Source organism: Herpailurus yagouaroundi, unplaced genomic scaffold (assembly GCF_014898765.1).
Source record: "Herpailurus yagouaroundi ecotype Mexico unplaced genomic scaffold, PumYag 28, whole genome shotgun sequence".
Classification (NCBI taxonomy): domain Eukaryota; kingdom Metazoa; phylum Chordata; class Mammalia; order Carnivora; family Felidae; genus Herpailurus; species Herpailurus yagouaroundi.
In genome coordinates this window covers 36,430,443-36,456,412 of record NW_024412376.1, presented here as the reverse complement: position 1 = coordinate 36,456,412, position 25,970 = coordinate 36,430,443, and the positions used below count along the sequence as shown (strand labels likewise).

Below are 25,970 nucleotides of genomic sequence, written 5' to 3'. Positions count from 1 at the left end.
TACTCAGCCCCGGGGAATGTCCGGGCAGTCTTGACACTCAGTCATTCTTCATCACACGCTGCAGGAAGCCATGCGCCAAGACTGCATACATGTTGCGCCATCACTGGGGTATGACTCTGTCCCTGTGGAGTTTACAGGTTGGTGGGGAAGGAGCTCCAACCAAGCAAGCAGATAGATATGTCATTACAAACTGTAACAGTTGTCATGAAGGATTCGAATACCCTGCAGTGCTAACTACAAAGGGGGAAACCCATGTAGGATGGGAGGGACAGGGAAGGTCTCAGAGAGGAGGCGGCATTTGGGCAGAGAGCTAAGGGAACAGGAGCAGCCTTGCAGTGGGACCCGCCGGGGGAGGGGGAGGCACGGAGTACCCTGAAAGTTGCACCTTTCTCATGAAGACCCAGGAATTTTGCCATTTACTAACAAGAAGCAGCTTCTCTTTCTGGAGGTGAGATCTCAGAATTTGCACTTAAGGTAATGGGCTGATTGATTCTTGAAAAGCCAGAAATAGTGGAGAGAGAAGGATGGAGGCAAGAGCAGGATCCAGAGGGCACAGGAAGGCTGGATAAAGGTCCCAGAATGCTGCAAGAAAGCCCTATTAGAACAAATAGACAAAAAGAAATAAAACCTGGTTTTATAATGAATAAACTTTACAGGCAAGTCTAAATTAAGGCTGGGTTCTTCCTTTCCATTTCTGGGAGCAAACAAACGTGTGTTAATAGCTTTTTAAAAATAGAATGGAAATTCTACCAAGGCCCATCAGGGAACAGGAAAGAGAAGGGCCTGAAGGCACTGGCCGTCTGATGCCAGCATCGCTGGTCTATGCTTTTATCACTTTACCCCACTCTCAGATTTGACTGAATTGATGTGCTTCATATGCAGTTGGTGCAAATGCTAATGACCTCCAGTCTTTTGTTTATTTTGGTGTCAGAGTTTTATCGTCAAGGTCATTCTGAAGATATGCAGCTTCTTAACTATGCGAAGTTGGTAAATACTCTTGGTCTATTATGACTTGTATCTTTCTTTTTCTTTCTATTCCCTGGAGTCTGCCTTCTCTGTGAATCCCCCTCTAACAGGATGTCGTGGTTTATTTTTTCCCTGCCCTTTGCCGTGAGGATGACGGGGAGTCTTAACCTTTTAGTAGTCGCCTGCTTTGTGGTGGGTTCCTGTTTCTCTGCTATCTTGGGAATTTCTGCCGTTTGACTGCCGGGTTTTGCAGATTCATATACTCTAACCCATTAACTCTTCAAGCAGACCAGCTGTGGTATGAGGGCTGTTTGTTATTTCTCGTATAGTGTTCTATTCTCATCTAGCAAGACCTGTGCTCGAATTTCCAGTCCTTTCTATAGAACAGTCTCACAGAACTAATGTAGTCATAATGAACCCCACACCGCCTGCAAAGACCTCCAGCTCACCAGGCCTGCTTGTGACGAGAGGGCAGTGGGGCAGATGGAGAGAGGGGCTCACTCAGAGTCAGGCCTGAGTCTGCATCAGCCTTTGCCACCTGCTGGTTGTATGGCTTTGAGGGGAGTCACGTCACCTCCACAGACTTGTTTCTTTGTAAGGTGGTGATCAGACTGGGTATGACCACAGAGTTCCAGGGGTTCTGAAGAGATGCATGGGGGGATGGTGGAGGGGGGTGGGGAGGGCAGCAAAGTGAGAGGTGAGCATGTTGGCAGGGCCCCCAGGACCAGGACCAAGACCAGTTTTTTAGAGAAAGTATTTTGTGGCTTTAAAACCACGAGACTATATCATCTGTATGGTTCTTTACAACTTTAAATACCTCAGATTGTATGAAGGATGAGAGTCTTGTGCCTTCCTCCTCCAGTCACAGCTGGAAAGGCTCTGCTAGAGCAAGAACGGAAGTAGATTAGGAGCCAGGCTGGGGTCTGGGGTAGTGAACTAAGCCTCCCATGGGGTTAGGAAGTGATGGCCTTTATGCTCTTTAAAGATATATATAGTTTGTTTGTTTGTTTATTTATTTATTTTTGAGAGAGAGGCAGAGAGAGGAGAGAGAGAATCCCAAGCAGACTCCACACTGTCAGCATAGAGCCCAACATGGGGCTCGAACTCACCACCTGAGCCGAAATCAAGAATTAGACGCTTAACTGACTGAGCCAGCCAGGTGCTCCGATGGCCTTTATGCTCTTGATTCAAGTTGCTGTTCTGAGACTGAAGATCTGTATGACAGAGGGGTAGCTTCTATCCCTTTAGGGGGTACCAGTGCCACTCCAGGGTACAGATGAAAGACAGTATCAGGTTCTTTGAACTTAGGCTTGTGCTTCTTGATGGGTAGGAAAGGAACATTGGGTGCAGTTGGGTATATCCCAGCCAAGGTCTCTTGCCAGATCCCAGCTCCTCATTTTTTCTTTTCTAAAAAAGTTCTGCTTTCTTTCTACAGCAGATAGCAATTAAAACAGAGACAATCCTGTAGGAAGCCAGCAGATTCTCTAGGACTCAAACTAGACATACATCTGTGCCTGGACTATATTCTTTCCAGAGGAGAATCCCCACCCAGTTAGAGGGCATTCTTAGGACTTCTGGCCTTGTGGACTGCTCAACACTGCAATCAGTTTGCATCAGCGGATTCTTTATCTGGTAATGGTAGCAAGACAGGTATAACACATAGTTTTTAAAAAGATGTACAAGAGCAGGTTTGATTCTTGGAATAGCTTTGTAAGAAAGCCTGTGCATTTCCTTTGAGTCAAGGGAAATAAGTTTAATTATTAATTGCAATGTATCTGGAATATGGCCTTTTTATAGCATTAGAGAAAGAACTTCTGGCCTGGGAGGAATTTGATACAAACTGAAGAGTAATGATCTTCCTGGCTCTCGTGGAAAGTAAAGCAAACCTATTTCCATTTGCGGATAGTTAGAAGGTGGGAGAGGAGGCAAGGAAAGAAGACATTGGGAATTACATGGCATTATTTGGGGTATTTGACTGTTTTACAACTAAATCATTTGCAAGGTGATTTCCACAGTGGTTGGACTTGGCCTGTTTTCCTGCAGTTTCCTCCTGCCCTCCTAAAATTTCCCTAGCCTTCGCTCACTATACATTGTGTCTTTTCTCTTCCTCTGGGTGTAAAATGCAGGGATGTTGTGACCTTCCAGGATGTTTCTTACACCTGGGTTTCTTCGTGCATGGCATTGACAAGTGAGGTACGCACACAACCAATTCTTGCCCCTGTGGGAACAGCTTGCCCCCATCTATAGAACACAGGGTGATCGAACATCTATGGAAATGATTGTCTTTTCCATTTCTTGTGCACAAATAAATTGTAGATATTGTAGGTATCAGATAATTCTCTTTGTTCATGCACAAATAAATTGCAGTTATTATTTTTCTTTTACGAGATTTTTGCTGTTCTTGGGTTAGTTTGTAAACTTCTTAAAGTTAGTTGGGCTTGTGTCTTCATGTTCAGAATCTGAATTAGGGTATTATCGACCCATTTCCTTTGAAACAAAGTCCATAAAAGGAAGTGCCAGCCATTTCATTAGGCTTGATCAGGGTGGGCAAACTGTGGCCTGCGTCTCAAATCCAGCCCACTGCCTGCTTTTGTACAGCCTGTTAATTGAGAACAGTTTCTGCATTTTTAAATGCTTGGGGGGGGGGAGAATAAAAAGAAAAATAATATTCTATTACATGTGAAATTTATGTAAAATTTATGTTATTTCTTTTTTTTAATTTTTTGTTTATTTTATTTTTGAGAGAGAGACAGAGCGTGAGTTGGGGAGGGGCAGAGAGAGAGGGAGACACAGAATCCAAAGCAGGCTCCAGGTTCTGAGCTGTCAGCAGAGAGCCTGATGTGGGGCTTGAACCCACAAACCGCGAAATCATAACCTGAGCCGAAGTCGGTCGCCCAACCGACTGAGCCACCCAGGCGCCCCAATATGTATTTCCAAATGCAGTTTTATTGGATTACAGCTACATTCCTTCATATAGTGTCTGTGGCTGCTTTCATATAACGATATTGTTGAGCAATTGTGACAGATGCTGTATGGCCCACAAATCTAAAATGTTTACTATTGGGCCATGTACAGAGAAAGTTTGCTGACCACTGGGCTTCAATAATTAGAACAATAGTTGACTCTTAGGAGCTAGGCACGGTGATAAGCAGCTTCCAGGCATTGTCTGATTTAATCCTCATAACAACTCTATGATGTGTAACTCTTACTGCTGTTTTACAGATGAGGAAAAAGTTGTGTAATTTATCCCAGATCACACTGCTGGTCAGTGTCAGAGCTGGGATTTTTACCCACATTTGTCTGATTCTAGAGCCCAAATATCACCCACCACAGAACGCCATCCCAGTTGGGAGCAACACCCATGAGCATCCTTGGCGGGTCTGAGGTGGAGGCCACAGATCAAAATTGTTTGAGATCAATTTTTTGTTGTTGTCGTTAATTCGTTATTTGAGATTTATGTTTATGTCTTTCTTTTTTTATAATTTTTTTTAACGTTTATTTATTTTTGAGACAGAGAGAAACAGAGCATGAACGGGGGAGGGTCAGAGAGAGGGAGACACAGAATCTGAAACAGGCTCCAGGCTCTGAGCTGTCAGCACAGAGTCCGACGCGGGGCTCGAACTCACGGACCGCGAGATCATGACCTGAGCCGAAGTCGGCCGCCTAACCGACTGAGCCACCCAGGCGCCCCATATGTTTATGTCTTTCTTATGAGAGTGCACAAGTTCCTTAAAGATAGTGACCTAATGCCATGCAGTGCCCAGCACATAGTAGAAGCTAAATTAAAAGCTTGTTGAACAAAGTAGGTAGGGAATAGAGAAAGAGCAGGAGAAATGGGGGGGGGGGGAGAGACAGGAAGAGGAAAGACATTATCTAGGAAGAGTCAGGATGCTCCCAGCATTAGCCCCCTGCCCATGGATGGCTCCACTTGGCACCAAGGTGGCTCGCTGCATACCAGGGCTCACAGGTGTGGGTAGGACACCCTGGGCCTGGCAGGCCCGACCTGACCCATGTACATACCCCCTCTGCTGTCTGGGGCCTGGTTGCTAGTCTTCTGCCCCTGTTCCCCTTGCCTCTGGTGGCATGGTGGCTTCTGGCACCCAGCCTGGACATACTGCCAACCCTTGAGGTAGAGAGCTAGGTAAGTCAGTATTTGCTTTAGAGCATGTCCATTCAGGGGAGGACATGAAAGCAAGGCTTCCCAGTCTCGGGTCCAGAAATGACAATTTTCCTCAAAGGGGAAAACTTTGAATCTGGAAAGGTGCCATAAGGAATCGTTTCTTGTCCTGTCTTTCCAAGAAGGCTGCTGACTCTAAAGGCAAGATGGCCAGTGAGAAGTCACTTCCACTGGCAGATAAGCAGCACACAATAGGAGACCTTGTTTCTCATAAGAATGAGGAACAGGGGGGTTTGAGCAGAGACTCTCTACCTTCCCTGCAGGCCTGGGATTAGGAGTTGGAGTGAGGACTCACCAAGAGCAACAAAGTAGCGCTCCAGCCTCTTACTCAACTGTGTCAACCCAGCTAGGACTCAACTGGCACTAAGTGGGTAAGAAGGCCTAAGCAGGCTGTGTCCAGCCGAGTGTGATAACGGTGTATAGATACATCTTTTCTGACTTTTCATGACTCTGCCCACTCTCATGTGTTGGTTTTATTTTATTTGGCAGAGGAAAAGAATTAATGGGGAGTAGGATATTAATTAGTTTATTCATTCATCCAAAAAATAAATGTTTACTGAACCCCTACATGAGCCAGGCTCTAGGAAGACAAAAGTAAATCATTAGTGATTCCTAAAAGAACCTATAACTCTAGTAGTGGCAAATCTACTAGTGCTACAACCATAGTAATACATGTATTGACTGTTACTATGTATTGGGGACTGTGGTAGGTTCTCTTAATAGACTAAATCATTTAATCCTCATGATTACACTCTGAAGTAGGTTACTGTGCCCATTATATGGTGAAGAAATGGAGGCACAGAGATGTTAAGTTACTTACTCAGAGTCGTAAGTCAGAGCCAGGATTCACACCCACCTCGACACTAGGGTCCATACTCTACACTGCACCACACAGCTTCTGATTATAGTACTTGAGACTGCTGCGTGTTAAGCGCAGTGCTAAGACACTTGGATACTATACCATTTAACCACCAGGACAGCCTTCTGAGATGATACTTTACAAATAAGCTTACGGAGGCAGTGAGCAAATACAGATGCCTCTCCAGGGCCTGTGTGCCTTAATTACAGCATCGTGGTAGTTGGATTCTAATATCCGGATATGTGACCGGTGTGGCGTCGTGCCACGCACACTGCTTAGAAAAATACTCTCTCCTGATTACATGAGTGGGGGAGGCAGCCTTCTGCCGGTGATGTCAAGCTCCTCTATCCTCAGATTACCTCTCTCCGCCAGGGCGCCCAGGCTCCTACTTTAGTATCACCCTCCGAGCTAAAGCACTGAGCTCTAGAAGTCCTCATAAAGGCAGGTGTGTCAACAGGAGAAAGTCCCATCTAACTCCGTAGCACCAAGGTCACATTAGCGCAGGAGGATTGGAAGGCCAGAGAGCCACAGTCCCAGGAAATGGGAACCGCCACAGTTGGAGCACCCACACTGCTGGGGGGAGGAGTCAGGCCAGGGCAATCCCCGCAGCTCCCAGCTTTTATTGCAGGCTCGACTCCCCTCCCTCGGCTCTCCCATCGGCAGCACTTGAATCAGTTATTTTTACAGAGTGGTCCTGTTCCCCGGTGAGAAGTAAGGTTAGAAAAGGAAACCTACAGAGAAGGGAAAAAAGAGAGATTCATAATGCAAGCAGAGCTGCGGACGCCTGGGTGGGGAAGGCCGACGGCCTTTCTTCGGCGGGGGCGGGGCTCGGCGCCCTGGGGGTGGAGCCTGTTGCCGTAGAGACCACAGCGGGCAGTGGCGAGGGTGCGGAGAATGCTCGCCGGGCTCCGCCCGGCCTGGGAAGCCCGAGCCGTCTGAGACAGGCCGGTGTCTGCGATTGTTACCTTGAAATAGAGGCCTAGACGTGGCATCATCTGGTCAACAGATAGAAGCATATCTCAGGTTCCCTGGGCACTACATGCTGGTTTGCACACAATCCATTTTAAGGGACAGAGAGGAAGCGATGGAAGAAGGGAGAAAGCGCCTACCGGGGCATGAGTAGCGGCGCCCCCACGTCAGCCACCGGCGGGCGCCCCGCGCGGTCATCTGGGCTCTGCCCCGCGCGGCTCAGGTCCCGGCCGGCCGGGCCTCAGCCGGCTCAGTCACCGAGGGACGTTTGCAGTACAGAATCCCCGACTCTAACTCAATCCCAACCTGCCAGTCCGAGCCACTGCACTGATTAATTAAACATGGTAAACCACCGAAGCACGCAGGAACTTGGCACTGCCTTGAATTTGTCAAAATGAAAAGTGTGATCATGAAACTCCGCTGGAGGGAAAAACAACACTTGATACTGATGTGCTCATCAGTGTGGACATTAATGTAATTAGAAATCCAGTGAAGACTGGGAGGTTATCTTCCAGGCATGCTCAGGACAGCTAGAGGCAACTTTGAATTATCCAGGCCGGACAGTGGCAGAGCAAGTGTTTTGTTTGCTTCTTTTTGCTTTTAGTTTTTGCTAGAGTCAGAGCAAGACAAAGAATAAGGGGTAGTGTGGCGCCGGGAAGTTTGTTGTATCAGGGCATGGCAGGGCCTTGTGTTTCACTTCAGGCTTCCCCATAAGGGACATCTTCGGGCTGTGAAGGGGCTTGGGAAGATCAATGACAAGGAACTCAGACTGCAGGAACTCAGACTAGGCCAGCAGCACAGCTGTGGTTGTGGGTTCCAGCTGCCAGTCAGACTCACAAGGCACAAAGAGTTTTAATCTGGATTTATGGTTAGGAAACATTGACACAAAATATACAGCAGGAGATATGGCACCTTTATCCCACTGGCGACCCAGCAGCTTCCTCTGCCCCCTTACCCACTTAAGGTATGTACCAGGGAGGAGACCCAAGGTGTGTGGGGGTTACGACACACAGCAGTCAGAGCCCCTTTTCCCTACCAATCTTTTCTGCCATCCTACTTATGTAGCCACCCCACAGTCTTACTGGTACACACCACAGATGAAACACACATAACATTCCCCATTTTTCTTAACTGTAGTGTTTTCAGAGGAACGCTGCTGTGGGCAAATCAGGTCATTCTCAGGCAGGCCTGCCTCAGCCCAGGCCTCATGTTAACTTTATACCCATGGTAGGTGTGGGTTTAATTTTGTCTCTCAGAAAGATAGGCTGAAGTCCCTAACCCTGTACCTGTGACCATGACCTTGGAAATAGAGACTTTGCAGATGTGGTCAAGTTAAGATGAGGCCATATTTTATGTGGGTGGGGGGTCCTTTAAGAAGAAAAAAGAGAGACACAGAGAGGGAAACTCCATGTAAAGACCCAGAGATGCACAGGGAGAAGACAGACGTGACAATGGCAGTAGAGGCTGGAGTGATGCCCCTACAAGCCAAGGAACACCTGGGACTACTAGAAACTGGGAGACACAAGGAAGGATCTTCCCTGAGAGTCTTTGGAGGGAGCTTGAGCCTGCCGAAGTCCAGGTCACCTCTATGACACAATTGCTGCAACACCCTGGCCTGGTCATGTAACCTTTCTGAATCTCAGTTTCCACTCTAATAATGATGCCTGCTCTGTTTCTAGATTTCACTGCAGACCAAAGAGAAAATGTACTACGAAGGTGCTTTCTAAACTATAAACCATCAATCAGATATGAAGAATTGTCTCTCCCTAATGCTCCAACTATTTTTCAATTCAGAGATGAACATTTACCTTTATATCATGTTATGTTACTCATTCATTTCTGGAAGGATTTTTGTCATTCTACATCTACTCATTGGGCACCTACTGTGTGATAGGCACTGCACTAGGGGCTGGGGAGTTGGAGGTAAAATACGGAGCCATCAATAGTTTTCAGCAAAGAATGCTATGGAGCACATAGGGATGACACCCAATCTAGATCGGGGGGGGGAGGGGTTGGGATTGGAGGAGGAGTCAGAGAATCCTTCTTAAAATAGGTAGTGTCTTTACTGAGTTATGAAGAATTCGAAGGAGTTAAACAGAGGAAGGAGTCAGGAGAGGATAATAACATTCCCAGCAGAACAAATGGAATGTGAGCCTAGAGATTAGTGTTTCTATAACGAGTGCTATTGGTAATGTTAGAGGATAAATATAAATGTACTCGTATGAAATTTTCCCAGGTATTGGAAAATGTTTGGCATCCCTGCCCCCAGGCACTAACTGTCAGTAGTACCTGCCTACTCCCCAAGCACACAATCAATATGACAGCGAAAAATGCCTCTTCACATTTCCAAATTCATACCCCACCACTTCATGGCGGTGGGGGGGGGGGGGAGGCAGGTATCATTTCCTAGTTGAGAGCCACTGGTAAAAAATGCATGGTGGCATGTCTTAAGAATTAGAGTATGACTAGGGAGGACAGGTGGAGAAAAACGAGGAAGGCAGAGGCCACATCATGAATGGCCTTATATGTCATCCTAAGGAGTTTACTTTCTAGGAAAATTTCCTTGATCAGAGATAGGTAGACCATATATGAAGGGCTTTGGATTGAGCTTGGCACGTAATACATGGTCAGTAAATTTTGGATCTCTGTCTCCCAGAATCTTGCCAAACCCAAGTTTAGTTAGCACGTATCTGTTCTTTTTATAGGCACTGTCTGTATACTTCCTTAGTGTACATCCCAAGTTGGCTGATGACAGTTAACTCACTAATGTCTATTCAACTGGAGGAAAACAGTGAGGAGGGGCAAGATGCCTCTAAGAAGTCAGTGAGGTGTGCAGCCGTCTCCATCCCAAAGAGTTGAGGTGCTTCTCTGCTCTCGAAGCCTTACGGTGTAGTTGTGTGACGCCTCAATATAACTCGGAAAGGAACTGAGCCACTATATACCAACAGCCACTACCACCACCATCTATCTACCTGTTGCTTGCCAGGGAGTGCCAAGGAGGAGCTGCTGTGGCCTGCTAACCCATCCCGTGGTAACGCAAGGCCCAGCTTGTAAAGGGTTGTATTCATTTGCCAAGACATGCACTAAAAATGAGGCTGTGTTTTCCTATAATAAACAACATTATAGTCTGTTAGGCTGCAGACTGGGTCCTCCGAACCCATTCACCCATACAGTACTTAAATCATGGTGATGAAGCTATTTGGAAACCCACCTGTCCTAAGGAATGCTGTTTCCAAGAAAGATATTCCCAATTCCAAGTAAAACATCAAAAACATACATGACCCTCATTTATTCTACCTTCACCCGAGGCTCTAGCCACACTAAACTACCACTCTCAATTCCTGTGAGCCATCTCTTGCCTCCAAACCTTTGCCTGTGCTGTGCTCTATGCCTGTAATGTAACCCATGCCTCCCTGCCCCAGCCTGTCCCTCCTGTGGGCTCCCAGAGCCCTCCACTCCCTCTGCTGTCAAAGCACTTACCACTCCGTGTTGCAATTGCCTGCTTATTAATCAGTCTTCCACACTAGATTTCAACCTTCCTGAGGGCTGAGAAACAGTTACATTTTTCTCTGTATCCTCATGCCTACTCAGTGCCTGGCGCACACTAGACATTCAATAAGTATTTATTGGAATGAATGATCAAATGAGTAACTGAACCTTCAGTGACTGCAATCCCAGCCAAAAGACTAAGGATCTCTCCCACTTTCCCACTATCTTCTGAGAAGAGAGACTCCCTCCAGTTGTATGCCCCAGAGTTTGGGTTGAGTGGAGGAAAAGGAGAGAGGCCAGGAGGATGTGCTGCAAGAGAAGTCAGCATTCAGTGCATTTGGCTTCAGAAGGCCAGCAGCAGCACCAAGTCGGGCTCCTTTGTGAGGGACTGTCTTAGGAAGAGGACATGGTAAAATGGAGTGGGGGTAGCCTGCCTATAGTTTTAGGGGTTGGTTCTAATTAAATTAAACTTCTAAACCAGAACATATGTCCACTCAAATACCTGTATGGGAATGTTTATAGCAGCACTATTCATAATAGCCAAAAAGTGGAAACAACCCAAGTGACCATCAACTGACAGATGGATAAATAAAACATGCTATATCCATACAATGGAATGTTTTTCTACCATAAGAAGGAACAGAATACTGTCACATGCTATAGTATGGATAAACACTGAAAACATCATGCTGAGTGAAAAAGGCCAGATACCTAAGACCACATATTATAGGATTCCATTCATGACCAGAATCTATAGAGGGAAATCTATGGAGACAGAGAGTATATTAATGGTTGCTTAAGACTGTGGGGGGTGGGAAGGTAGAGGGTGATAGCTAAAGGGCACAGGGTTTCTTTTGGAGATGATGAAAATGTTCTAAAACTGGCTGTGCTGTTGGTTGCCCACATCTGTGAATATACTAAAAGCCATTGACTTGTACAGTTTAAATGGATGAATTATATGGTATGTGAATATCTCAATAAAGCCATTAAAAAAAAAACTTGTAAAGTAGGGTGTTAACCTGGGCTTTTGAGAATTGTGTACCACCTGAAATAGCATGGCAAAATTGGCACATCTGGGGTCTATTTCACTGGATACTGACACTCACTTACCCACACCTTTGATGGTAATCATCACTGCTCTGTAGAGCTGAGTGCCCCATGACAGGGCTCAATGCAATGCCTGACTGCATGGAAAGGATGTGATGAATATTAATGTAATCAAATGTGTGAATTAACAACTTTATTTAAATAAAAGGTTTCATGTCCAATTAAACATTTTTTTAATGTTTATTTTTTAGAGAGAGAGAGAGAGAAAAAGAGAGAGAGCTATAGAGCATGAGCAAGGAAAGGGAAGAGAGAGGGAGACACAGAATCCAAAGCAGGCTCCAGGCTCTGAGCTGTCTGCGCAGAGCCCGACGCAGGGCTCTAACTCACGAACCACAATCATGACCTGTGCTGAAGTCAGACGCTTAACTAACTGGGCCACCCAGGCACCCCTCATGTCCACTTTTAAACTAGTAACTAAGCAAAGAATATAATGCAGTATGGTTCCCTGCCTCCCCTGCTGTAGAAAAGGGAATGATTGTAAATTCCGTTATGATATGTAAATTTTTTTAATTCTAAAGTATTGTTTGTCATAGGATCTAATTGTTTTTCTATGGCTACGTGATCATATTTATGTTATGAAAACTAAAAAATAGTTTAGTCGTCTAATAGGAAATCAAGGTATATAGGTGTGCAAGGTTTGCCAAGTTTCTCAACCCTTAACTGAAACGTTCCCATCATCAGAAAAACAGCAGGCTCTGTTCACCCCTGAAGCAAATAAATATACTACATGATTTTTGTCTGAATGATTAGGACCACAAAAAACAGAGGAATGGCATTTGCATCATTTGACTTGGAGGGACTGTGTTTTATAGACCCTTTTCTGGGTAGATACCAAGAGGGGAAAAGTTAGTTGATGCTTGTTGAACTCGGCTGTTTTGCATATTTATAAGTTTACCTTTGTGTTTCAAGATACTTAAAATCTAAGGAAACAGTATGTTTTCCCTAACGAAAGGAAGTGACTGTATGCTCTCACACCCACCGAAAACACTCCTCTAAATTTGAACTGAGGCATCGTATACCTAGTTTTCCTTCTAGGATCTATTCTCACTGCATCCCCCTTTTGCTTATCAGCACACCCCCTTTCCGATTTGTAACTCGGTGCCTGTCCGGGCTGCGTGGCGCCGGGAGACGTGCGCCGGGGGCTCTCCCCGGGTTAGCCGCGCGGCCACATTCCGGCGAGGCACCTCCGCGGCCCTGCACGAGAGCGTGGAAACAGCTGACTGCTGACTCAGAGGGGAAAGCAAGCCACCCGCGAATCTCATTGCAGCTCGCTGCTGCATCCCTATCCCATAATCCCTTGCTTGGTTTGCTGCAGTCTTTTCAACAGACGCTGAGTGAGAAAAAGATGTCCTGTAAGATAAAGATTGATTGGTTTGAATACCGAAAGGGGTCTCCCACTTGTTAATGACCCAGAAACATTCCTGCCGACTTTCCTGAGCCTTCTCTCTTTTCCTCCATTTTTCTTCTCTGTTCTGTTCATGAACTGGCACATCACTACATAGAGCAGAAGATATGCTGGGCTTCTGATGATGGCTGCACTGCATGGTAGGGAATTTTAACCAGTTTCTTTGCATGGTGCTTCCAAACTTGGGAGGTTAGCAGAATGTGCATTGTTCTTTTGGATTGCCGCGGAGCTGCAGCGACAGGCTTGGGAGGATTTAATTCTTTGCCTCGTTGATTAGTCTGTCTGCAGAAATGGGTAGGTCCTAAATGTTCTGATTGCTGAGTATTATGCCAGGTGGATAGCTGATTTCTCCTGTTCTCTCTCTGCTCTGGCTTTTTCTTTTTTTCTTTTTCTTTTTTTCTCCCTTCTCTCTCTTGGTGATGCTGCATGCTCTGTAACTATCAGATAGAGGGAGACCCATTCTTTGCTTAAACAAAGGCACCAAATTAACCAGAATAGGGAGAGAGGCATGCAAGATTTTCTTTCTTATCAAGTTCCTAATGTGATGTGACTAGATTTTTATCTTTACTAGTCCTCAATTTTAATGTGTATTCAGCTTATTTTAAATAAAATATTTCCCTCCCAGCATTTCTCTGTTGGGTGCGAAGATGGGGATGAAGTATTTAAGTTGCTGGATTCCTTCCTCCATACCCCAGGGTGGAGGAGAATGAACCATTCAACCCTTCCCCCACTCGGTCCTCTGTTGGAGAACCCTGGGGTTGAGTTCCCAGTTACCATTGGAAACCCATTCATTCATAATGCATGATTCGACCCTCTGAATTCTAAATGCCATTGATAATCAGCAAATATGCAGAAAATGATTTGGGCTTTTATTCTTTTTTAACTTTTTTTTTTTTTTTTTTTTTTGGCCTGCCTTTGAAGTAGACTCAAATCTGGGTGGAGTTCAATGGTAGCTTTACACGGGGGGGAAAAAAAATCCTTGGGTTGGACCTTAGATTTGCTTCCTGAAACAGTGGCTACGATTATTCTGACAGCTTTCTCTACTAGTGTGCCCCACCCTTTCATTATTCCTTATTTTGGGAGGATAGGAAAGCCAAGTAGGAAGGCTATTTATTTTAAGCTAAATATTAAATATTAATAAGTGGATTTCTGAACCAAAAGGTATAATGGTATCTGTCTTAAGATAGATTCAATATCATTGCTTTCAGGAGCAGATCTGGATTCAGAATGAAGCATTTTAAAAATTATTAGTTTGTTTCTTTGGCTTAGATCGTATTACTGCAGTTTTATTCTCCGTGAATAATTGTTAGAGGTTTTTGTTATTTTTTTAGATTAGAATATGTAAAGAGAGCCATTTGTCCAGATTCTTCAATTGATTTCTTAAGTATTAGGATTCAGTTCTGCTTAGCGTGAACCTATTTTCTGGTGTCTTTCATTATTTTCAGGCAGACGCTTCAGCAGCCCCGGTCCTAACCGTCTGTTAATGTTAAATAATGCACGCCCCTCCCGAGCGAGCAAGCACACAATGAGAAGTTTCATGTGTGCTGTGGTATGAGAAAGCAGCTTTTTGTTACAGAGACGTTGAGTCGTGGCCTATCCTAAACCTCTAAGTGTTTCTTTCCAGTTTTCTCCTAGAAAGACCCAAGTGATTTGCATTGGAAAGGTTAAAATAGGACTGAATGTACAAATGTTCTCTGATACAATGTGCCTGTGTGGAGAAATAGGAATCCAGGATATGTATTCCATATATTTTAAAAATGGAGAATAAAATCTATACATATTTTTCACCAGAGTTAATATTATAATCCTGAGATGACTTTTTTTTTTTTACTTATATGAAAAAAGCTTCGTGGATTTTTTTGCTTGTGAAATAAGCAAAAACACTCATTCTTTGTCTTACTAAAAATTGAAAACGTCCTTCATTTGGATATTTGGAGACATTAATTACTCCAAAGTTATGACTTTCTTGTATCTATTTTTAAGTCGAAGAAATTCTAAATGTGTAGCAATTTTTAAAAATTTAACCTAAGCTTAATTTTTAAGACTCCCTTGTGCTTTTTTTCATCATCTCTCTGATAAAACTAAGACTTTAACAAAACATTTGTATGTATTATTGAAATGTATGGAGGAGAAATACTTTTACACTTTAAAAAATTTGCTGCCAAATTATTTACTCTCATAGGTTTTTTTTTTCTTTAAAAAATGTGACTGAATTACTTCTAATTACAGCATAATTATAATTTGCACACACCTGTAATTGTTTTTTTGAAAATGTCTGATGCCATCTGTGCCCTTTATTACTTATGTAAGGATTTGAGTGTCAGAATAGAATTTGTCCTATAATGGGGTTGGCTATTAGAGTTCTCTGAATATTTTTATTGTGCAGGTTGTCTGAAATGAACAGATCAGGTTTCCTCCTAGAATTTGAAGGTTTAGGTTAAACCAGATACTGAGGGAAAAAATGAGCCCAGTGTAATTATTCAAACAGCACCTTGGAAGGAACCTTCATTACTGCTTTCTGCGTGCTAGTCTTTCTACCCTCTTTTACTTTACCCTCTTCTGCCTTCATGTTCTCAGTCACCTCCGTTCCTCCATTAAGTGCTTTTCATTATTCTTCTTGAAAACTTATTAAGGTAAACATTTATTCTAATCAACAACAGAATTAAATAACACACTTCCTATCCACCAGGGACAAAAGGGGATTTGCTGTTGCACAGGCCTATGTCCTTTGAAGTTCTGATGTAGAAGAAATTTCTCCTCCCCCTTCTTGCTAACCTTGCCCAATTTCCAGAGCTTAGGGCCTTGGCCTTCCTCTGTCTTTTTTGTGGTCCCAGAATATGCAACCTCCTTGTAGTCCCAAAGGAAAGCAAGGAAAGAGTCTTGGCAAGGTGATGGATGTGGGGAGAGGAAACCCCACTCATCCTGACTGTCCCAGGGCACTGTGGATGAGTGTTAATCAGCCTGACCACTTAACACTCAATCACACAGACCCAGCTTTTCTGTACCTTAGAAAACCCAAAGCAAATCTTAAGAACCGACTTAATTGCATCGTAAAAGGTGAGGATGTCTATGAAGAAGGCAAAGACAAATAGTCATCTATACTAAGAGGTAGAGGAAATAGGCATAAATATTCTAAAGATGAGTTGGGGGCTTGACATAAATCAATTTCCGTGTGGTAAAACCCAGCAACCTCGGGAAGCTGTCATACATTAGACCCTGGAAATGATAAGAACCTTTGGAAAGTTTGGGCACATCCTTGCCTGCAGACAGAAGTTAAAGTGAATGGCTTCTGGAATACACACCTACTCACCCCAAACACACGCGCTCATGCATGTACTATCAGAAAAGATATTGCATCTGGCCATCTAATTTACAAAATGGCCCATTTGGGAGGCTTGATTTATCTGGAAATAGGTCACCCTGTTTTAATTTCACTGGAGATTGTCCTCTTTTCTTTCGTCTAGTTAAGTCCTCTGTAACAATGCAAATTCAGTTGCAGGTGAATAAAAATATGCTCATAAATTTTAAAAACTAAAAATACTTTGTTTCTGTAGTCATGTTTTAACCTGTGCCTTGAGCTCTAGGTACCATCTGTCCTGGCAGGTAAAAGATAGAACATTGTGAGTTATAGATAATCCTAATAGTTCGAGATTTTCTTTCTGTAAACGCGCCAGAAAAATTTTTAACTTCTTGGGAAGCTGATTTTATTTTTTATTTTTATTTTTTAATAATTCAGAATTTACTACTTTCTGGTTTTAAAATCCTATTTATTTTTGAGAGAGGGAGAGGGAGGGGCAGGGAGAGAAAGAGGGAGACAGAGGATCTGAAGCAGGCTCCACCAAGCTGAAGCAGAGAGCCGGATGTGGGGCTCGAACTCACAAACCGTGAGAGATCACCTGAGCTGATGTCAACCACTTAACCGACTGAGCCACGCAGGCACCCTGGGAAGCTGATTTTAGCCTGTCTGCGTCGTTGTCATTGGCAGTAAAAATGTAACCATACTAATAAATTAATCCAGCTAAGTGGCAACAAAGAGAAGCAGTAACCCAGGAATGCCATAAAATTAAACAGAAGTGGAATCTAGTGCCTTTAGGATGGTATATAATCAAATATGCTGACTCTTACCCACAAATCACATGTTAAAATTTTATTTTCCAAAGGAATCTTGACCTGTTTCCCAACCGTGTTTCCTAGCCTAGCCAACAAGTTTTCCCCCAACTCTCTCCCCTTCTCAAGCAGAGTGCTTTCAATTTGTCTTTTGTCTTCTACCCTCCCTTCCTGCTCTTCCCCCTCTGGTGTCAGCAATAAAAAGTTTGGATCATTATCTGATCTAACTGGTATACTCTGGGGTGGGAATTGTGGTCCCAACCCTAGAATTGTGGACCCAGGCATTTTCCTTTTGTTTCTTCTCCTCTCAAGTTCTTCTTTTCCACTTGGTTGTCATTTCCACCAAGTTCTAGGGGATTTGAGGACGTAAGCCAGGAAAAATACCAGAGGTGACGTGAGGGAAGAAATGCTAGGATGGGGGGTTTTTCTATGCGCAAGGATTTTGTTACATGTGTATTGCATTGTTGTTACAAAAGCTGTTTAGTGGGCACGCCCCACTAATGAGGAATTTTTGTGTCAACTTTCTTAGACTTTGTATTTCCGCGCACATGTGTCCTCAGTGGTTCTCAATTCCCGTTCCGCCTTTGTGAGTGTGTTTAAGTATGTCACTGAATATTTACCCTCTGGCTGACGGCTTGTGTTGCTAAAGATTAGATGATCACGTGGGAAGGCAGGTAATGTCTGATGTCAAATGAAAACATTCACATGACTGATGACAACCATGCTGTTTATTGTGTACTAAGTCAGCCAGTGCCGCTTTTTTCTGCTACTGGGACTGAGTCCATTCCCATGTTATACTTTATTTGCTCAGTTCATTCAAAGAAATAGTGAGTGTCTATCATGTACGAGGCACAGTTCTAGCTGCTGCAATCCTTGCCTTCGTGAATCTTACATCCTAGAGAGGTGGGGAGGAGACAATATGCAAGATAAACACATTACATACTATATCAGAAAGTGACCATTGCTACAGAGACAGAAAGCAAAGACGGGAGATAGCAAGCCCTGGGGGCTGAGGGACAAGTTTCAATTTTAACCAGAATGGTCAGATTGAGAAGGTGCTATTGAACAGAGAAGTAGAGAGGAGGACCAAACCCCTCTTGTAAGCAGTATTGCTGTTGGTTTTCCACTAACAAGGAGCCTCAGCCAGTCTCCCCACATAGCGAGAGCTCTCATAGCTAGTTAATGTCAACAGCACCCTAATGTTGGCTATTTATGTAGTTTTAAAATGGCCCTTCTTAGAGCGCCTGGGTGGCTCGGTCAGTTAAGAGCCCAACTCTTGATTTTGGCTCAGGTCATGAGTTGGGCTCTGTACTGACAACGTGGAGCCTGTTTGGGATTCTCTCTCTTTCTCTCTCTCTGCCCCTCCCCCACTTGCTCTCTCAAAATAAGCTAAAAATTTTTTTTTTTTTTAAATGGCTCTTCTTGCCATCCCTTCTCTGTCATTTCCTCTGTGTTGGCCTTTTGTCGGTATGCAGAGTGCTAGTTCCTGCATCCAAGAGGATTCGGGTTCCTTCAGAGACAAAGCCCATTCCATGCATGCTTGTAGGTGCTCCTGTCCAGAAATTGGTTTTGCAGATCTCCAGGAGAAGAGTAATTCTATATGCTGATCTCTTTCATTATCATGTGCTTATTTCTGCTGGTCATGCGAGTAAGAAGGATCTCTGACACTTCAGAAACCAAGATGGCAAAGGGAGAACAGCCGAGAATCTAAATAAGTATTTATTGCTCTTCTAATCAAAGCAACCAGAAACTGTGGTAGTGCCCGGACACTTTAAAGGCTGTATACATTTTATGTATGTTCCTCGCGGCGTATTCAGACTGATGGAAAGCTTCCTGTGGTGTTTGTTAGCACATTCTGTGCCTCCGTTTTTCTCGGTACTTTATCCCTTTAGGAGTAGTCAAATTGTCTTTCTATTGTGGGTATCCAGTTATATTCAGGGAATGATCATTACCCTGGCAAAGTCTCGGTTTGGGGATCTTTGGGGCTTGGAAGCCTTTTGTGTTGATTCTGAGAGTCCTAAAAATCCAGATGTCTTCAACAGGTCACTTGTGACAGATCTGTAATATTGTCATGCTTTTAAATTAGTGTTAATGAGTCAACTTAATTTACCATATAAATTAACAATACTAACAAAGACTTACTCCCACCCACTTCAATAATTATCATAAAATTAGAGTGAAATATTTTTATTTCAGCATCAGAACATAATGATGTGAGCTCAAGAAATTTCATTTACTCAAATCATACCATTTGATTAAAACAAATGGTTTCTCCTTGCTCAAACCCTAAAATTCTAAGGTTAAAAAAAAAGTGAAGTCAGTGCGATGTTTTCTCTGTACTTTTTTCAATACTCAGCATGACTGATTATTTCAAAGGAGGATATGAAATTTTTCAAAAGCTATTCAAATTAAAATTATTTTTAACTTATTTTAACTGAAAAGTTCAATATAATTTTTAAAAAAGTTATTTGTTTGTTTTAGAGATAGAGAAAGAGTGTGAGCAGGGGAGAGTGGCAGAGGGGGAGGAAGAGAGAGAGAGAGAGAGAGAGAGAGAGAGAGAGAGAGAATCTTAAGCAGGCTCTGTACTCAACTTGGAGCCCTGATGCGGGACTGGATCCCGCGACCCTGAGATCAGGGGTCTCAGCCAAAATGACCTGAGCCAAAATCAAGAGTCATATGCTCATCAACTGAGCCACCCAGGTGCCCCTTAGATATAATTGAAAATATATATATATGGAACACATCATGAATTTTTGTGTCATCCTTGCTCAGGGGCTGGGCCAATCTTCTGTGTCATTTCAATTTTAGTGCTGCTGAAGTGAGCACTCCATAATTTTTATCACACACACACACACACACACACACACACACACAAAGTGTTAATCTTGTTTAAGATTAGGTATCAGATAAAGCAGAAGACTTGAAATCTGAGCTTTCTGATTCACTGATTTTACTGGGTGACCTTGAGCAAGTCATTTAAACCCTCGGCTTTGGTTTCCTTATCTTAAAGACAGACAAATCCATTCCTTCCCTTTTCTGATGTCATGGGGATGTGGTTAAGAAAAGCAGATGATGTGCCAATACTTTGAGCTCCTGAGAGATGAGCCACATTTAATCCAATCAATGAATATCATTCTCTACTCTAGTTCTTTAGGGAGACATTCTAGGAAAGAGAGAGCAGATAGTGCTGGCTAATTAGATATGTCGCACTCACACTGTTTTAACTAATGCAGCGAGTTCTGTTCAGATGTGACACTCTTGTATAGCAGGTTCACAATGTTCTGTCTGTTTATGAATCATGCTCTTTAATAAGCTTATCTAGAAAGTATAGAGTTGGGATATGGGTGTGTCCTATATGTAACTATACTCAATTATGTATAACTAGTAGAATTTTTTAAATGTTTATGTATTTATTTTGAGAGACAGCACACACATGCAGGTGAGGGGGAGAGAGAGAGAGAGAGATGGAGAGAGCACAGAACCCGACTTGGGGCTCAATCTCACAAACTGTGAGGTCATGATCTGAGTTGAGTTAAAGAGTCAGATGCTCCATCTACTGAACCACCCAGGTTCCCTGATAGAATTTTCTTATTACAAGTTGACATACTTTTTAAAAATGTGGTGAACTGGTGGGGAGAGAGAAGAACTATCATTCATGTTTGAAAAAAATTTCCATTAAAAATTGTAGAATTGTTGATTCTGTAAATATGGTATTTCCCAGCTTCAAACACAGGTCCCGGGCCAAGTTAAAATATTATATATAAACCAAGCTTTTATAGTACATACAGCCTTCTTAAAGCACACAGTCAAGGGAGGTATGGTGGTTTAAGGAGTGAACAGGCTATGGGTTTTGCATTCTGGCAAACTTCTTAACTGAGCCAAGTTTTCAAAAATCTGTGGAATGAGAATAATATCACTTCCTGCCTAGGGTCATATTGAAAATTAACAAATTTTTTTTGTAAAGAGTGTTTCTGTTGGGAATTGGGGGGCTGTAGACACCTTACCAAATATTTACAAAATTAAGAAGTGAATTTTAGCTTAACCTTGGTTTACCCTTTTGGAATAGAAGCCAGATGTTCTTCAAGGTGGTAAATGAAGCTGTGTTTATGTTGTAATTTTACCCTCCCTTGGAGGCCCTCTGCATTTTTCTCTCTTGCCCTCTTCTAATTCTCTTTTTCTGGCACGATTCCTGACATTTTGAAACCTTCTCTGAATTAATTAATTTCACCAGGTCCCTCAGATTCCCACACATGAATACCAACAGACATTTCTTAAAATGTTAGGAATTATCTTTAGTTCTGAAGAGAACACTCTGAACCACATACAAAGGTCTTAATAAAAAGTTCTAATTATTCTGGAGCACCCGGGTGGCTCAGTCGGTTAAACGTCCGACTTCAGCTCAGGTCATGATCTCATAGGCGGTGAGTTCGAGCTCCACGTTGGGCTCTGTGCTGACAGCTTGGAGCCTAACTTGGATTTTGTGTCTCCCTCTCTCTCTGCCCCTTTTCCCACTCATGTTCTTTCTCTCTCTCTCTCTCAAAAATAAATAAATATTAAAAAAATTTTAAACAAGTTCTAATTATTCCATCCTTACATGTTAACAGTATGTAGGGGAGGGAAAACTTTTTCTTGACACACTTCAATTCTGTTCCTGAAGACTGCAAATTAAACTGACAAAAGACAGATTATCAAGAGAAAAGGATGTACACATTTTACTGGTAGTTTATTTTTCCAACATAATATATAATATTCTAAGTTTATTAATTTAATACTTTTAATTTTACATGCATGGGAGCTTCACAGAAAAGAAATGAAAACCCAGAGAGGCAGTTGGACCTGGGGGCTTATATACTGTTTTAACAAAGGATGACAAATGGTGGAGAAATGGCTAGATAGAGGAAAAGGAGGTTTAGGGACAGTAAATTGTAGGAAAGTGACCAGGAAATGTATGGTCCATAAGGGTTGTTGAGTAAGATTTGCTATGTAGACTCCTCTCCCATGCTATCTCTGGTGATAATTAAGAGTCTCCTCTTTTTGGTATGGGAGAGTGGGGCACCTTTACAAATGAAAATTTCCTTTGAAAATGGGAAATCGATGCCCTGCTTTTAAGCAGGGGGGAGAGGACAGAATGCCCCTCGCCAATCACCAGCTGCCTTACCGTGTCTGCTGTTTCTCAAGTGCCTCCAGCTCAAAATAATCCTTATGCCAAGATGGCACATTTTGGAGTGACATTTTGATCCCCTTCAAGTACAATAGTTGGGAAACCATTTTATCTTAGTAAGACTGTTCTATTTGATATAGATTATACTTTTGTAAGACTGTAGGTATAGAATTAAATAGAGTCATAAATGAAGGCATGAACAGGCAGAGCTGTATAAGTATTTGGCCCCTCGGTTACCCCTGCTTGCAAAGCCAGCAGGCATGCCTCTTTGTGCAACATACGTCTTCTAATTTGTTTTGTTTGCATGGTGAACATGTGATCATTTTATTGATTTACAAAATAAACAGGCATTTCACTGTATGCCTCATCCAGCATTGAGGGTTGGTTATGGTCATTTTGGGGTCACTGGCATGGAATTCTACCTGTATTCATAACACGGTGTCTGTAGTGAATGAACCAATGATTGATTTGCACTTACAAGTTATTATATATTTTTCCTGTCTGACAGCAGCAGCGTGCAGGGTCAAAGACAGCCGGCCTCCCATGTCAGTGGTCTAGGATGGCCAGTGAAGCCACCAACATCCCAAGTCCTGTGGTGCGCCAGATTGACAAGCAGTTTCTGATTTGCAGTATATGCCTGGAACGGTACAAGAATCCCAAGGTTCTCCCCTGTCTGCACACTTTCTGCGAGAGGTAAGCCTCCTTTGTGCTCAGAGAAGAGAGTTTCACAGACTGATCTCCTCCAGCTTACCAAGGGGTTCTTTCCAGAATTGTCCAGTTACCTATGGGAGACAATAACTCTTTTGTGCTTATGATAGATATCTAGAAACATAATCATGAGTTGCCAATAATTTACTCTATTTTATTATTTTTTTTAAATTTTTTAATGTTTTTATTTATTTTTGAGACAGAGAGAGACAGAGCATGAGCAGGGGAGGAGCAGACAGAGAGGGAGACACAGAATCCGAAGCAGGCTCCAGGCTCTGAGCTGTCAGCACAGAGACCAACGTGGGGCTCGAACTCACGAACGGTGAGATCATGACCTGAGCCGAAGTCGGACGCCCAACCGACTGAGCCACCCAGGCGCCCCTAATTTACTCTATTTTAAATAACTACAAGTGAGAGAAAGCAATCTAGTAGCTACTGATTCATTCCCACAGGACATAGAACATTAAATATTTTAAGATTTCAAAAATGTTTTAATTTCTCCCTTGTTTTTCGTCAATTTTTGCCAACCACAGTTCCTTCATACAGTATCTTTGGTGAGGGCCAATTAAAAATCGGGGCGCCTGGGTGGCGCAGTCGGTTAAGCGTCCGACTTCAGCCAGGTCACGATCTCGCGGTCCGTGAGTTCGAGCCCCGCGTCAGGCTCTGGGCTGATAGCTCAGAGCCTGGAGCCTGTTTCCGATTCTGTGTCTCCCTCTCTCTCTGTCCCTCCCCCGTTCATGCTCTGTCTCTCTCTGTCCCAAAATAAATAAACATTGAAAAAAAAATTAAAAAAAAAATAAAAAATAAAAATAAATAAATAAATAAAAATAAAAATCTATTATGGGGCACCTGGGTAGCTCAGTTGGTTGAGTGTCTGACTTTGGCTCAGGTCACGATCTCGTGGTTTGTGGGTTCGAGCCCCATATCGGTCTCTGTGCTGACAGCTTAGAGCCTGGAGCCTGCTTCAGGTTCTGTGTCTCCCTCTCTCTCTCTGCCCCTCTCCCGCCCACATTCTGCCTTTCTCTCTCTCAAAAATAAATAAACATTAAAAAAAATTTTTTTAATCTATTATCTTCTCCCATACAACACATGAGGTAAAATACCTTAGTTAAAAGGGAGAGCTTCCTCTCAGAGATACTTCAGAAGTGGGGCACCTGGGTGGCTCAGTCGGTTGAGCGTCCAACTTCGGCTCAGGTCATGATCTCACATTCTGTGAGTTCGAACACCGCGTCACACTCTGTGTTGACAGCTCAGAGCTTGGAGCCTGCTTCAGATTCTGTGTCTCCCTCTCCCTCTGCCCCTTCCCTGCTCACGCTCTGTCTCTCTTGCTCTTAAAAATAAATAAACATGAAAAATTTTAAAAAAAAAGATACTTCAGAAGACATGTACTAATGGCACATTTGAACATAAAGATGTTGCAGATGAAGAAAAAAACTATGTGTACGAAATAATTATAAATTACCTGAACATGTAATTTGCTATATATGAAAACACATTTCTTTATCCTTCTTAGTTTTTTCCATTGAGTTAATCAGTTATCAAAATACATCTTTACTTTCTCGTTTAACTTAGCGCATAAGCAATTAAGCAGATAAAGTTTGTTAGTAATTAGTTTGTGTCCTAATTTAAGTATTTCCCTAGTAAGGTTATATTTTTTTTCTTAAAAATAAATATAATAATTATGTTTTATAGCATTGTGTTAAATATATTTTCTATTATTATTAAATATACATAATTAAAATGCTTTAATTCTTTTTATAGAATAGGAAGTGGTGTTTCCAATGGCTTCAAATAGTGCTAATTATATTTACCATCCATTTAATATACATTTGTTAAAGTTGATTTACTTTGTAAGATCTCAGGTGCAACAGAATAACCATATACATGCTGGTGATGGATAGACGGAGAAGGTGGATTTGTTACTGGCCGTTGTGGTTTTTTTGTTTGCTTTTTAGGGGGTTCTTTTGGGGTGTGTGTGTGTGTGTGTGTGTGTGTGTGTGTGTGTGTAGAGTTTTTGTTTGTTTTAGTAGTGGTATATAGGGCACTAGCACTTTTCACTTTATTTATTTTACACTTTGGTGCATTTTGTAATTTATAGTCCAAAATGACTATATGGAGAGTGACTTCCCCCCCTCACTCAATGAATCTAGGTAAAACATGAATACCAGCTAATTGTCCCTGTGTCCCTGGGCTCACATGGTAAGATCATTATTGGATTTGCAGCAGTTGGCCTCTTCATATATAACACTGAGAGGCACTCAGTCTGAGCCTGGCAGAGCCTCCTATTCTCCGTGTTCAGTTACCAGGCAGTCCGCTGTTTGGCTCCCATTTACATGCTCTGACAGGTGAGAAGCAACAGTTTTGGGCTGTCCTGGGTCCGCCTCATGCCCTCTCAGTTGGGTCTCACCCAATCTACTTCTGTTCCTCCGTCTAATGGCCGGTGGTAGAGATTTTCCAGAGCCTACCACAGCAAGTCCCTGTGGAATGCATGGAATGGGGTTTGAGAAGGTCACAGTGGTCGCAATATGAAGAATATTAGAGGATAGAGGATACAAGGGTGGGTGACAGTGCATAGAGCCACTGCAGAAACCCAAGAAAGGCTGGTGTAAAGCAGATGATGAGAACTGGAAATGTAGGAAGGTATTTAGGAATTTCCAGCCTTTGGTGATGGGTTGGATGTGGAATATGAAGGACAGTTACTGTTTTCAGCATGGCTCCATCATTCCTAGATGAATGGATGGGGGTGCTGTTTGTTGAGATGGAAAGAGGACCCAGTTTGGGGAAAGAACATAGCTTTGGTTTTGAACATGTTGAGTCTTAGAGCTTGTGCGACATCTAAGAGGAGATCCCAAGAAAGCAGTTGGTGTAGAGATTAGGGGCTCAGAGGAGACGTTTGTGGAAGGAATAGAAATGTGGGAGTGTGGTGTTTATAGCCCTGCACATGGATATGATGTCCCAGGGAGAGAGGGGTGCTAATGACAGAGCCTGGACTGGCCAGTAGAAAACCAAGAGCAGACAGAAG

The 25,970-nt window shown here is 42.9% G+C and overlaps 1 protein-coding gene and 1 pseudogene across 9 annotated transcripts in view; one reads left to right on the top strand and one right to left on the bottom strand.

The window, feature by feature from the left end:
• TRIM2 (tripartite motif containing 2) overlaps nt 1-25,970 on the top strand; it is a 121,476-nt gene that overhangs the window by 41,308 nt on the left and 54,198 nt on the right. For 4 of the 9 annotated variants that reach the window (XM_040472073.1, XM_040472089.1, XM_040472118.1 and 1 more), the window contains exon 2: nt 22,749-22,933. In XM_040472073.1, coding sequence (XP_040328007.1) covers nt 22,749-22,933 — 185 coding nt within the window. Of the gene's footprint in view, nt 1-12,857; nt 13,113-22,748; nt 22,934-25,970 lie in introns of those variants that run through there. The other 5 variants (XM_040472081.1, XM_040472125.1, XM_040472107.1 and 2 more) reach the window with 4 other exon arrangements.
• On the bottom strand, nt 19,807-19,905 carry LOC121040313 (uncharacterized; annotated as a pseudogene).